The sequence below is a fragment of the Ovis canadensis genome, chromosome 14 (genome assembly GCF_042477335.2).
Source record: "Ovis canadensis isolate MfBH-ARS-UI-01 breed Bighorn chromosome 14, ARS-UI_OviCan_v2, whole genome shotgun sequence".
In the NCBI taxonomy this organism is placed as follows: domain Eukaryota; kingdom Metazoa; phylum Chordata; class Mammalia; order Artiodactyla; family Bovidae; genus Ovis; species Ovis canadensis.
The window spans coordinates 56,490,686-56,505,741 of record NC_091258.1 but is presented as its reverse complement, the minus strand read 5'-3'; the positions used below and the strand labels follow the sequence as shown (position 1 = coordinate 56,505,741).

At 42.7% G+C, this 15,056-nt stretch overlaps 1 protein-coding gene across 5 annotated transcripts in view; it reads left to right on the top strand.

The window, feature by feature from the left end:
* The window catches only part of CEP89 (centrosomal protein 89), a 77,528-nt gene that overhangs the window by 24,305 nt on the left and 38,167 nt on the right, over positions 1 to 15,056 (top strand). For 3 of the 5 annotated variants that reach the window (XM_069548997.1, XM_069548999.1, XM_069549000.1), the window contains 5 exons: positions 1,502 to 1,604; positions 4,410 to 4,438; positions 6,241 to 6,283; positions 8,785 to 9,003; positions 10,259 to 10,404. In XM_069548997.1, coding sequence (XP_069405098.1) covers positions 1,502 to 1,604; positions 4,410 to 4,438; positions 6,241 to 6,283; positions 8,785 to 9,003; positions 10,259 to 10,404 — 540 coding nt within the window. The remainder of the gene's footprint in view (positions 1 to 1,501; positions 1,605 to 4,409; positions 4,439 to 6,240; positions 6,284 to 8,784; positions 9,004 to 10,258; positions 10,405 to 15,056) is intronic. The other 2 variants (XM_069548998.1, XM_069549001.1) reach the window with 1 other exon arrangement.

Genomic DNA, 15,056 nt, shown 5'->3' with positions numbered 1-15,056 from the left:
TAGTAAAGAATCAGCCTGCAATGCAGGAGATCTGGGTTCGAACCCTGGATTGGGCAGATCCCCTGGAGAAGGGAACGGCTACCCACTGTAGAATTCTGGCCTGGAGAATTCCATGGACTGTATAGTCCATGAGGTCGCAAAGAGTCAGACACGACTGAGCGACTTTCACTTTCACTTTTCATGACAGTATTTGAGTCACCTTAGCATTTCATACTTCCTAAATAAAAGTGAGTAGCTTAATATGCCTTTGACAGGGTAAACAAGGCAGATGGTCCCTAGGAGCTAAAAGCTTAAGAGATTCATTTCTTTTTAATTTCTTCGATGATGAGTAGAGTGGGAGACCTTTCTGCTGCTCTGAGCCATGTCACCCCAGAGCCCTCTACCCCCAGCCTGGTGGGCCTGTGAGCCTTAGCTTTTGGCCCTGAAATGCCCCTTCTTGTGGGCATCTTGCTGGTCAATGCTGCCCACTTCCCAGCCATGGGGATGAACTTCCATGGCCTGTAGCACAGCACAGCTAAGCCAGGCTGATCACATAAGCAGGAGTTTACGAAGAGTCAGGATAGTGGAAGGGAAGCCACCCAGGGAGCACCAGCCTCAGCTTATTGTACAAGACCTGGCTCTCTGCTCTTCCCCGAGGGCAGCCTCTGTCCTCACACCCCCCTCTCCCAGAGCCCTGCCAGTGAGGCAGACTCCTGCTCATCGGGGTGGTCCCAGACCTGGCTCACAGGTCTGTGAGGGGCAGCTCTACTATTCGTGACCCTGCAAGGGAATTTGTCACAGACAGTAGTGGAGGGAGAGTCCCATTCTATCAGGAAGCACAGTGGCCTCCTAGCCAGCAAGCATACTGGGCCCCAATCCCAAACAGTTGCCTTGGTGAGGGTTCTCCCAGGGCAGGTCGGCAGCTCTTGCCCATGTAGAGGTGAACAACACAGGATCAGTACCAGGGCGCGGTGGCACTGGGCGCTGCACAGAGCAGGCTGGAGGCGGCTCCTCTGCCTGAGTTGGTCCCTGGCAGGAATGGGGAAGGCAGGCTGCCTGGGTAGCGTGGGGTGGGATGCGGTGCAGCCCAGCTGTGAAGGTCGCTGTAGCTTAGGCCAGGAGTCCCCAGCCCCCGTGCTGCGGACTATCCTGTTAGGAACTGGGCTGCACAGCGGAAGGTGAGCGGTGGGTGGGCAAGCGAAACCTCATCTGCTGTGCCCATGGCTTGCATTACTGCCCGAACCATCCCCCACCCCCCACCTCCACCTGTGGAAAGACTGTCTTCCATGAAATCGGTCCCTGGTGCCAAAAAGGTTGGGGACTGCTGGCTTGAGCATAATTTGGATGGCACTGCCTTTGCCATTGGGCTTTTCCTGAGGGACCCACGGGTGTAGTCCTTTTATGTCTTGGAGGGGAGGTAGCAGTGGAGAGGGTATGGAATAAGACAGCTGAGTTTGTTGGGAGGAAGTTTTATACAGAAGTACTTACCACGTGTTGTTCCTCTGTCTTCTGTAACGAAAAGGTTCCATCATCACACGAGGTGGACACTGAAAATGAGGAAAGTATTTCTGAACAAGATGGGTTTCCAGGCTCACCTGTTCCACCAGAGAATACACAAGGAAAAGGTAAAAAAAAAAAATTGTTTTTAAAAAATTTCATGTAAAAACATTTTATGGCCATGAATATTGATTAATTTGGAGCAACATACAACCATTGCACCTCCATACCATGGTTCCATGGTTAAAGTGAGAAGATCCCTGAGCTTTGTTTTTCCTGAGATACAGTGGAAATGATTGTGTGGGTGTTCGGTTGTCTTTAATGCATAAGGCCTTCACATTGGAGTCCATTTTGCTATTCTGTCAGTCGTGAGAGGATCCCTGGGGGAGCATCAGGGCTCAGGCTCTGAAGCTCCATGCCCTCCTTCCTCTCTGCCCTATGAGGGGCGGGTGCACAGTGAGCTCCTCGGGCTGGCTGAGTGGGCTCATCTGTCTTGTTTACCAGGCTGGCTCTAGGGCCCAGAGCAGGGCTTGGCCCACAGCTGCTTGTCACTTCAGGTGATTTGGATGAATGAACACATGGATATATTTATAATACAACTTTGGAACAGCATACCTTTGTATATTTCATTTGGCACAGTGAGAGAATTCAGCTCATTAATAGCAAAGGCCGTTTTCCATTTCCTAATATGTGGCTTGTGTTTGAGAAGTGAGAAGGAGAGCCTGGCATGTAGTGGGCACTGATAACTACTTTATCAGGACCCTCAGGGAATTGCTTGGGCTCAAGGAGATAAGTAAGATAAGTGTTAGTTGCTGTGTTGTGTCCAGCTCTTTGTGATCCCATAGGACTATAGCCCTCCAGGCTCCTCTGTCCATGGGATTCTCCAGGCGAGAATACTGGAGTGGGTAGCCATTCCTTTCTCCAGGGGATCTTCCTGACCCAGGGATTTAACCTGGGTCTCTTGCATTGCAGGCGTATTCTTCACAATCTGAGCCACTATGGAAGCCCAGGGCTCAAGGAGACTCTCATATAAGTCAGCACAAGGGGACTGATTGGAAGACAATGCCAGCCTTCTAATACCTGTGCCAGAAAATGCCACTTGGTTAGACAGCATATTTTATCCTGTGGGAAAATCCATGTGTGTGTTAAGTTCAAGTAGAAAGTATGTCTCTTTTTAGAATTAATACTTTCTCACTGTAAAAAATACAGAAATACATGAAGTTAAATATACATAATTGTACTCCCATCAAGTATAATTTTAACAGCTTAGAATGTGTATGTACATACATGATATTTTATTACCTTAAAAAAAAACTTATAGCACGTCCTGAATATCTCCTTATGTTCATACATATCCATCCACTTTGCAATGTCGGCATAATTTTTCTAAAGCCTGCTGCATCATACTGTCAGTCAGAACTAATCAGGAGACAGAAAGTATCTATACATGGTGAGGGAATTCCCTGGTGAACTTCCCAGGTTCGATACCTGATTGGGGAACTGCGTGGCCAAGTAAGAAAAGGAAAGAAAGTCCATGGTGATTTGAACCAGGAAAGTTTAATGTCAAGAATTATTAACGGTAACAGGATTGCCTATTAAGGGGTAGAAATACATCTAAAGAATATGGGAATGACAGAGGGAACAGCTGCTTCCTATGTAGTTAACAGAGGGCCCCCAAGGGTGCAGCTCTGGCCCGCTGGCAGCTGAGGTGTGGTGCTAACAGAAAAGGCTGCTGTCTGTAGGGGAGTTCCAGGAGGAGCTGTCCTTGGGGCAGTGCTGCTGGCCATCTAGAAAGAGGGGAGGAGGGAGGAAAGGAGGGAGAAAGAGAGACCCAGGACAAGAGACGGGGATGGAGACATCACCCATGAAAAGAGGAACCGGAAGCCCTTTCCTCCTCCAGTGTCTCTTTTGCACCCTCTACTGGTGAAGTTTATTATTGCACCACCAGACTAAGGAGAGCCACAGCAGAAACAGGAGCAGGCAATAAAGTGGGGTTGGAAGTTAAAGGCAGTGTTACCTGGCACACTTGGTAACATGAACTGGGGGCGCAGGTGGTGGTTGGGAGAGAGTGAAGCTCCTAGAGTGGTTTTTGGCTTGTGGTGGGGGCATTAAAAGCCCCTGGACATTGTCACTTTCAGGTGGTGTAAGACTTGGCCAGTTTCTTAACCCCACTTTTCCCAAGTTTGAGTGCACCTCTCCTAAGAGTCTCAGAAGGATTAAATTCAGTCATACGAGTGAAGCACAGCAGGGCTTCCCTGGTGGCTCAGCCAGTAAAGAATCCGCCTGCCAGTGCAGGAGACCCAGGTTCAGGCCCTGGGTTGGAAAGATCCCCTGGACAAGGGCATGGCAACCCACTCCAGTATTCTTGCCGAGAGGGGCATAACAGGCTACAGTGCACAGGATCACAGAGAATCAGATGTAACTGAACAGTTAAGCACGCAAGCACATGAAGCAAAACATCCTCCGTAAATGCTAGCTGATAACTACTGTCTGAAGGCTACCAGCCTGAGGTGCCAGCCACCCTGTACCCTAGCAGTACCCAGCCAAGAAGCTTGGACACTGCCATCCTTTGGTCGAGGCACCAGCATCTGACCAGTGGACTGCTGCTGGAGGCAGAGGAGGCAGCGAGGAGTGGCACCTTAGCCCCCATGGGGAATGGCAGGTGGGATGGTGGAGGGCACAGACAAGAGTGCTGGGAAGGCAGGGAGGCTCACAGACACACAGAGGAGCTTGGCCTGAGCTCTGCAGTCATGTGAGCCACTGAAGGCGGTCAGGAGCGAGCAGCGGGGAGAGCTGGGCGGTTCGGAGCTGGGCCGGTTCATGGGCTGGTTCCGCTCGTGTGCAGAAGGTGAGTAGTGCCTAAGATTGTACTCTTCAGAGCTGTCAGACGTCTTTCTCCGCTTTACACAGTTTTCTCTCTCTGTTTTCATCAGATGGAAAACATTCTCTTCTGAAATTAAAGGTAAGAATTGTTTTTTTAAACATGGATTTTCTTTTTAAATAGAATTTCTACCATAATTTCAAAACAACTTTTGTGATTTCTGGGGGAAAAAGCTTCTGTTAAGAGTTCTTTTCTATGGTCTAGTTTTTTTTTTCTTTTTTTGGTTTTTGTTTTTTCAGTCATTCACACTTTACTATTGAATGTTTTTTGTTTTAAATAGTTTTAAAACATGAAGAAACTCATGTTTTGCATAGTTTAAAATGAATATAATGTATTGAGGGGTTAGAAAACCCTTACATTTGCTTTCTACTTTGTAAAATGAATAGACAGTAACCAGTTTGCAGACATGGAAATAGTTCTACTTAACTTTTTAATTCTGTGATGTCAGAGGAGTTTAAAAATTAAAAACTTCTCAGTAGAGTTAATTTATAACCTTATCTACTTTTCAGCAGAAATTAGAAACTTTATATCAGGCTGATGTGTAGTAGAAAAATGAACAAAAATTCAAAGACTTCCCTTTCCTCTAAGTTTCGAGTTGAAAAGGAGGGTCTTGTTATTCTTTTCTCAGTGCTTTAAAAACATGGTTCTGTGCAGCTTATGGGGTCTTTTTGCACATCCCAAGGAGAGAGGGCCAGTTAGAATTTGCTTTGTCCATCTCTGCTCAGCCCCTACAGTCACATCACATGTTTTAGAATGTGAACTGGTGGCCTGTCACTCGTGGGACCTGCATGTGACCACAGTGACTGATTACAAATAATAAACACTGGGAAAAAAAATAAAAATAAAAAAAAAATAAACACTGGAGAGGGTGTGGAGAAAAGGGAACCCTGCTGGTGGAAATGTAAATCGGTATAGCCACTGTGGAAAATGGTATGGAGCTTCCTTTAGAAAACTAAAAACTAGTTATTATGTCGTCCAGCAATCCCACTACTGGGCATATATTCAGAAGAGGAGAAAACTCATTCAAAAAGATCCATATATCCCAGTGTTCATAGCAGCACTGTTCATAATAGCCAAGACATGGAAACAACCTAAGTGTCCATCAACAGATGAACGCAGGAAGAAGATATGGTGCATATTCTGTCTCTCTCTCACACACACACACGTATATACACACACAGCGGAATATTACTCAGCCATGAAAAGAATAAAATGACATTTGCAGCAACATGGAGGGACCTGGAGATGGTCATACTGAGTGAAGTCAGCCAGAGAAAGACGAATATTATATATCATTTATATGTGGAATCTAAAAATATAATACAAATGATCTTATTTACAACACAGAAGTGTACTCACAGATATAGAAAACAAACTTACAGTCACCAAAGGGGAAGGCAGAAGGGATAAATTAGGAGTATGAAATTAACACACACTTATATATAAAATAGATAAGCAACATGGATGGTCTCTGTAGCATGGGGAATTATATTCAGTATCTTGTAATAACCTATAATGGAAGAGAATTAGAAAAATACAGATGTATGGCTGAATCACTTTACTATACAACGAAGCTAATACATTATCATAAATCACCTATATTTCAGTTAAAAGATGCCAAACTCATGGACAGAAAGGCGGGAAGAAAGCAGGACTTCCCCTGCTGCTCAGAGAACTTGCCAAGAGGGGAAGACTGTTTTAGGTTCATTTAAAAGAAACAGTGACTATTAAAGTTTCTAAAGCTAAAACAAACGAGCAACTACAAGAGCCAGAATGAAGACGGGGGAAGTGCTTAAATGTTTGATGCCCTGCTGCTTGTGCCAGCCCACTTTTAGACGATGCTAAGATCAATTCATTACTGTCGTGTTTTTTTCCTTCCTTAGGATGAAAAACCACCATTATGTGAAAAACCTCCCCTCTGTCCAGGTATTTGCCTTTTGAATTTCATTGTGATTGAAAAACTCATGTTTCAGAGAATGCCCAGTACAGTCTCACATAAAATAAAGATTACTTTTTTTTTCCTGTAAAGGTTGTTGCTTCTGTCCCATTTTTGAAATTGGAAAGAGATAGCAGTTCGTTGAACTTCTTTTAAGTTTGCCTTAAAAGAGAGAGTTCATGGGACTTCCTTGGTGGCCTTCCAATGCAAGGGGCATGGATTTGATCTCTGATCAAGGAACTAAGCTTCCACATGCCAAGAGGTGTGACCCCACCCACCCACCCCCCACCCCCACCCCCCCCAAAAAAGAGAGAGAGTCCAAACATTCAAACATTGGATGGCGGCTGTGTGTCCGTATGGGGTGTGCTCAAGCCTGGGGTTGATGGAGGGGGTGCATGGACCTATGAGATTATGGACAGACCCTGGGAGGGGGAGGCATCCCAAGTAAGCCTTGAGAATCCCAGGCAGAGGAACCTGGTGGGCTACAGTCCATAGGGCCACAAAGATCGGACGCAGCTGAAGTACCTCAGCACTCAGGCAACGCACGGACTGGTAGAGGGGGCATGTGAAAATGGGGGCTCTGCGCAGGGGCTCGAGGCAGAGCTGAGAGGCCTAGAGATACTTGATGGCGTCCTCTCCCCTCTGCAGTCTGGGGAGCCTCATTAGCTTCCAGAGTGGATTTTGTAATTATTTCCCGTATGCCTCACATCAGTAGTCTGAAAACCCTGTCAAGTACCAGGACTTCTGTCTGTCCTCCATGTCGGATTTGGCTCTGTTTTCGCCATTTCTGTCTCGGTGTTTTGGTGCTGTGTTCTGGGACGTTGCTGGGGCTCTGGTGTCCGGCCCACAGGCTCACCCTTCACTGTGTGTCTTCTGCTCCTCAGCCCATCCTTTGAATCTGTGTTATTAATGAAGCCCTTTATTTTCATGATTTCTATTAAGTATTGACAAGCATCTCTCTGAAATCTTAGCCGCACTCATTCTCAAATCTTGTAGCTTGTGCTACAAGCCAACTCCGCCCTCTGTTACATGGTTTTGGTGCCTCTCTCAGTTCCCGTGGCTCTTGGTGATGTGCTCGTGTGGTCCTTGGGAGTCCCTGTTCGTCTGTCTGGGGGTGCCATATCTGATTACTGTAGGCTGCTCAGAAGGGGAAGCCAGTGGGCTGTCAGATGTCCAGTCTGTCTCCAGTGACTGTCGGCGATAGACAGGGTGTTTCATCAGCCAGGGGGTTTGGAGGCTACTCTTCCTCCGAGGTTTCTCCAGCCCTGGGGCCTGCCTGCCTCTCTGTCCTCAGGGCTTATATGTACTGCTTGGCCCCGGGGGACTTGAGCCCTGCTGCTTCTTTCTGGCACTCTAGACAGATACCTCGTCAGTCCCTTCTAGGCCACTTTGTGTCCCCACCACCTGCCAGGCAAGGCACATGCCTGGAAGCACCCCCACCCCTCTTGTAGCTGACCTCTCCTTGCATATTTTAGGCTGCAGCTTCCATCTTCAGTCCAATCTCAAATGTCTTCTTTCCTGGATTCCTGGTAGATTGCCTCTTGTTTTCGGTGTACTTGTGAAGTTACTTATTTCTTTCATGTTCTAGGGGTTGGATATGTCAGGGGCGAGGCTGTCTGGAGCTGCCAGTATCCCTCCCTGCATCTGCACACGGAAGCTCTGCCCAGGCCAGGAGCCCATTGTAGTCCTCACTTCTTTGATCTCCCTATGGAATATCCCTCTCTGCTTTCCTCCAATCTTTCTACTCCTTCCTAAATTCCTTGGTAGCCTCTGGTGTTCCTCTCACCCTGGTGCCTTCAAGTACACCTACATGCTGGTGGCTCCTCCCTCTCTCCAGCTGAGGTTCTCTTCAGGGCTTTGGACCTGTGTCCTCACCTGAGCTTCCTTCCCCATGCCAGGCTTGTGTTCCTTGTCTGGCTAGATAGCTTCCAAACTACAGAACTTGTTGCTCATTCTTGACCTGCTCCCCTCCTCCCCACCCCCCACCCCCACCCCCCGCTCACCGCCCACACCCACTCAGCTGCTGAGCCCTGCCAAGTTTTTGCCCTTGAATTCTTCTCTCATGTCCTTTCCGCTCAGTCCCTACTCTAGGAGCCTTCAGACTGATCTGCCAGCCTCTGGGCTAGGCCTCCATCCTGTTCACTTTGTTTGCTGCTGGCCTCAGCAATTCATCTGAGAGTAGATCCCCTTCTTTCCATACTTCAGCTGAAAGGCTTTCTGGCTCCTGGTGGCCTGCAGGATACGACCTCCACTCTGCATATTATGATAAGCAAAGGCCTCCACTGGCTCCTGCGTTCCTTTCCGTTACCCTTCTTCTTATTGCTCATTGTAGTCTTAACAGATCACAGTCTTTGCTGTATAGGCCAGTCTTTTTGCAGGCACTGACGTAAAGAAGTTGCTCCTTTGGTTTTTGAAATAGTCTCCTGTAATTCTGATGTAAAATTGTTCATGTCAATTGGTATTTTAAAACTTTTTTCCTGTCCCTTTTTAGATATAACTGGTAGAACACGTCAAAGATGTATAGAAATAACCAAAGAAAAGTTAGAGGAATTAAAAGAAGAAAATTTGCATCTAAACAGTGCAAATCAAGCCCTTACACATGAACTTAATGTAACAAAAAAAACAGTGAAAGAACTACAGTTAAAACTTGAAAGGATGAAAAAAGGAAATGGAAAGCCAAAAGCGGTGGAGAAAGCATCCTCTCAGGAAGGTGAGGACAGCTATGTGGTTCTTTTGTTACAGGAAGAAAGAGAAATTCAACATTTTGTACTTATTTTGGAAGTTAACATTTTGTGTGATAATATTTGTTGACATTAATGTTCTGATATTCTGGTTTGATTATTTATGGTCTTTCATTAACATCCTTATACTTGCTGAAATCTGATTTTATCTGTTGTGTCATTTTTATCATGCTGAAGAAATTCTGGTACTTCTTTTGGTTCTTAGCATAATATCTTACCTATGTTTTGTATCAGTTTTTATCCCCATCAGCACCATATAAAAGTGCCTCTTTCACCACGTACTTACCAGTGTTGAAGATATATTTTCCTTGCTAATTTGAGTGGGTAAAAAAAAAAAAGAATACCATTTTAATTTAATTTCTGTTTTTTTTTTAATTATTGATGAAGTTGAATATTTTTTTCCATTATCTCTGCAGGTCATTTTCTTTCTCTTTCATAAATATTTCCACTTTGGATTGAGATGTTTTGATCTTTGCTGTTGATTTATAGGAGCTCTTTGTATATTAAGAATTTTAGCCCTATGGCGTGTATGTTTGAGTTTGTTTCTCAGTTTGTTAATAATTCAGCTATGTGTGTAGGATATTTTTCTGTTATAATCTATGCTATTGGTTTCTAGTGGTTAAGAATCCATGATTCCTCTCTAAGGAGTGCAGGTTTGATCCCTGGTCAGGAACTAGGATGCCACATACTGTGTGATATAGCCATAATTAATAACAATAATGCTAAGGTCATAGAAGTATTCACTAATGTTTTCTCTGTATATTTATCTGTTTATATAAGTCTGTTATTATGGCTTTAAGAAAGATAATGTGATTTTCTCTATACAAACCCTATATATTTCTTGTCTTAGGCACATTTCTAGATACTTGATATTATTTGTGCTACTACTTTGTGGGATCTATTTGTTTTCTAATAGAACATTACTATTGTGTGGGAAGGTTATTAGTTCTAGAAAATTCTCCATTTATTCTATATAATTTTCAGAGCACATATTTGTATATCATCTGAAACAGTGACATTTTTTCCAATCTAAAATTTTTATTTTACCTTTATTATATATATATATATATCAACTTTCACAAACTTCTAAAACATTGTTGACTAATCTGTGTTAAAAAACTTACTTTTATTCATTTATATCTAAATAACTGTCATTTGCTGCCTTTGTGAGCCTAAAGGGAAATTTAAGTTCTTATGGTATAATATTAAATTTATTGTTTTCAGTAGTTGCTGCACCTGAATTACATTATCTAAGAAAACAAGCTCAAGAACTGGTGGATGAAAATGATGGATTGAAAATGACTGTTCATCGTTTGAATGTGGAACTGAGTAGATATCAAACAAAATTCAGACATTTATCCAAGAAAGAGGTAATGTTTCCCATTTCCTAAAATCAGTTTTACTGATATTTTAGCCTTGAATTGATTTCCAGTTCCAAAGAGTTTATATTTATAATTTGGTATAAAAAAAGATACATCCAAAGTCCAGTCTTTCTGGGCACCTTTCTATTTTCTCCGTCCATCTCTCCTTTTCTCAAAACTAAAGCAATAAAAGCTCTTAGTGAAAAATCAGGACAGTATAAACATATATAAAGTAAAGGAAGTAAAAGTCCTTGTCTGCTCCATTCTCAGCTGGTTCCTCGGAGTTACAGCTGCTGTTTGTTAGTGCGCAGACTTTGGAAAGAAAGCAGACCAGTGTTTACAGGCTCCCAAATGATCTAGCTGTCACAGTCAATGGAACTTACATTCACGGCAGGCATAGCAGCATCCCCTGTAGCTATATACTTGGGCTGAGTGTAGACAGAGCAGACAAAAACACCCTTCTCCCACTTTTTCCCTGGAATGGGTTTAACTGCATGCCTTCCCAGATGCTGCCTGAATTTCTGGCTTCTAATCAGCCTAAATCTAAATACTGACTGCAGTCCTCCCCTTTGGGAAGCTGATAGGATTTGGTACATCCCCAGCTACTGGGAACCACTTAAAAATAAAGACAGCGCTTGGACAATCACAGAGGTTTGAGAGGCTACCAAGAACCTGGGCTAGGCTAATTGATGAGGCTCAATACCTATATAAGACCACTCTGTCAAGATGAGAGACGTGGCTGTTTTTTTCTAATGCACAGAAACCAATATAGAGAGTAAAGGAAAATGAAAAAAGGGAATATGTTCTAAAGAAGAGAACGAGATAAATCTTCAGAAATTGATCTTAATGAAATGTAAATAAGTGATATACTCAATAGAGAATTTTTAATAGTCATGAAGATGCTCAGCAAGGTCAGGAGAGCATGAACAAAGTGTGAATTTCAACAGAGAGATAGAAAATGTTAAAAAGTATCAGAGATATTATAGAGCAGAGGAGTATAATAATTGAACTGAAAAATTCAATAGAGGGATTCAGCACCAGACTAGAGCAAGTAGGAGAAAGGATCAGTGAACTTGAACACCAGGCAGTGAAATTCATCTAAGCAGAAGAATAAAAAGAATTTTAAAAAAAGAGTGAAAATACCATTAAGTGAGTTACAGGCATTCCAGAGAGTAAAGAGAGAAAGGAGCAGAAAGCTCATTTAAAGAAATAATGCTGGGACTTCCTTGGTGTCCAGTGGTTAAGACTCTGAGCTACCAAAGCGAGGAGCCTGAGTTTGATCCCTGGTCAGGGAACTAGATCTCACATGCCATAACTAAGACCTGGTCTAGCCAAATAAATAAATAAATAATTAAAAAAAATAATAATGCTGGGACTTCCCTGGTGGGCCAGTGGACACAAATTCGATCCCTGATCTGGAAAGATCCCACATGCTGCAGAGCAGCTAAGCCTGTGTGCCACAACTACTGAGCAAGGGAAGTCACCTCAAAGAGAATCCTGAGCACTGCAGCAGAGAGCAGACCCTGCTCGCCGCAACTAGGGAAAGCCTGCAAGCAACAACGGAGACCCAGCACAGCCAAGAACAAAAAAATAAAATACTGTCTAAAAAAAATTGCTCTGAAGACTGCCTTGGGGGAAAGAAACAAATACCTTGATCTAGGACGCTCAAAGAGTTTTAAATAAGAATAATTCAGAGATACCCACATTGAAACATAACTAAATTGTCAAAAGTTAAAGAGAGTATCAGAAAAGCAGCAAGAGAAAAACAACTTATTATATACAAGGAAACCCTCATAAGATCTATCAGCAGATTTTTCAGCAGAAACTTTGCAGACCAGAAGGCAGTGGCACAATATATTCAGAGTACTAAAAGGAAAAAAAAAAACCAGAAACTGCCAACCACAAGTACACTACCCAGCAAAGCTGTCCTTTAGAATTGAGGTAAAAGTAAAGAGTTTGCAGGACATGCAAAGGCAGAAGGAATTAATCACCACCAGAACAGCGTTATAAGAAATATTGAAGGATTTTCTTTAAGCTGAAACAAAAGGATACTAATTAATAAAATGTAAAATTAAAAATTTCACTGGTAAAGGTAAATATATGGTTAAATTAAAGATAATCTAATGTAAAATTGGTAGGTTAATCACTTATAAATCTAATATGAAGGTTAGACAAAAATGGTAAAAATATAACTACAGTACCTTGTTAATGAATACACAAGATAAAAAGATAGGAATTGTAACATCATAAACATAAAATTAGAAGAGAATTAACATGTGGTTTTAGAATTCATTCAAACTTAAGTTATCAACTTAAAATAGACTTGTAAGTTGTCTTCCCAAGTTGTGTAGTTATAAAGGATTCTCCTGCCAAGCAGGAGATGTAGGAGGCATAGATTTGATTCCTGGCTCAGGAAGGTCCCCTGGAGAAAGAAGTGGCAACCCACTCTTTGCCAGGGAAATCCTGTGGACAGAAAAGCCTGGCAGGCCACAGTTCATAGGTTCACAAAGAGTTGGACACGACTTGGCAACTAAACCACTCACCCACCACCCAACTTGTTTTAGGTAAGCCTCATGGTACCACAAAGCAAAATCCTATAGTAGGTAAACAGAATATAAAGACAGAGAAATCTTAGCATACCACTACAGAAACTCGAATCACAATTGAAGAGAAACAGAGAAGAAAGGAACCAAAGGAGTTAACAGAAAGGTAGAGAAGAATGAGCAAAATGACAATAAGTCCATACCTAACAACAATTACCTTAAATATAAACGGGCTAAAATCCTCCAATCAAAAGACAGAGTGGCTGAATGGGCTTCCCTGGTAGCTTAAGACAGTAAAGCATCGCCTGCAATGTGGGAGACCTGGGTTCAATCCCCGGGTTGGGAAGATCCCCTAGAGAAGGAAATGGCAACCCACTCCAGTACTCTTGCCTGGAAAATTCCATGGATGGAGGAGCCTGTTAGGCTATAGTCCATGGGATCGCAGAGTCAGACACGACTGAGCAACTTCACTGGCACTGGCCTAATGGATAAAAAAGCAGGACCCACCTGTGTGCTGCTTAGAAGAAACTCACTTCAGATAAAAACACTTGGACAGACTGAAAGTGAAGAGATGCAAAAAGGTTACTCTGTGGAAATAGAAGCCAGAAGAAACCTGAGTTAGCTTTACTTATAACAGAAAAAATAGACTTTAAGACAAAGACTGTAATAAGAAGCAAAGGTCTTAGGATGTAAAGAGGTCACTCTGAGAAGAGGAGATAACATTTGTAAATATTTGCATACTCAACACAGGCACGCCTAGAAATACAAAACAGATATTTTTTAAATATTTATTTATTTGGCTGCGTAGGGACTTAGATGCAGCCCACGGGAGCTTCCTTGCATCATGTGGGATCTTTCATTGACGTGCATGCACTCTTGTGGCATGCGGGCTCCAGAGCATATGGGCTTCAGTAGCTGCAGCACATGGGCTCTGTTGGACACAGCCTCCAGAGCATTCAGGCTCAGTAGTGTCAGAGCACCGGCTTAGTTGCTCCATAGCACAGAGGATCTTAGTTCCCCAACCAGGGATCAAATGCACGTCTCTTTCATTGAAAGGCAGATTCTTAATCACTGGGCCACTTGGGGAAGTCCCTAGAAATAGACAGAGTCATATAATAATAGTAGGGAACTTGAATATCCCACTTTGATTAATGGATAGATCATCCAGACACATAATCAGTAAGGAAACATTGGCCTTAAAAGATCCCTCAGAACATGTGTATACAGAATACTGCATCCAAAAGCGACAGAAGACACATTCTTCTCCAAGCATACATGTAGCATTATCTAGGATAGATCATATATTAGGCTTACAAAACAAGTCTTAATAAATTTAAAAGGATTGAAATCACATCAGACACCTTTTCTGATCACAGTGGTACAAAACTAGAAATCAGAAGAAAGAAACTGGAAAAGTAACAAATATGTGGACATTAAATAACATGCTACTGTGATCAACCAATAAACCAAAGAAGAAATCAAAAAATATCTTGAGATTAATAAAAATGGAAATAAAGCATACCAAAACTTAGAGGTTACAGCAAAAGCAATTTTAAGAGAGAAGCCCAGAGTAATAAACATCTACACAAAGAGACAAGAAAGATCTCAACTTACCAACCTAACTTTATACCTCAAGTAACTAGAAACAGAACAAACAAAGCCCAAAGTTAATAGGAGGAAGGAAATAACAAAGACCAGAGAAGTAATTTAAATAAAAAATAGAGAAGATCAGTGAACTCTGATGATTTTCAAAAATCATACGAAGAATTAACACCAACCCTTCTCAAACTCTTCTAAAAAACTGAAGAGGAACAGATACTTCTGAACTCATTTTATGAGACCAGCCTTACTCTAATGCCAAAGCCAGACAAGGACACTCCAAGAAAGTTGTAGGCCAATGTCTCTGATGAACAGGGGTACAAAAATCCTCAACAAAATGTTAGCAAACCTAATTCAGCAGTACAGTTGACCTTTGAACAACATGGGTTTGAACTGCATGGGTCCACTTAACATAAAATCTTTTTTTGAATAAATGCCTTTAGTACTACAGGATCCATGGTGGGTTGAATCTGCAGATGTGGAACAGTGGATGTGGAGAGCCAACGGTGGGACTTGAGG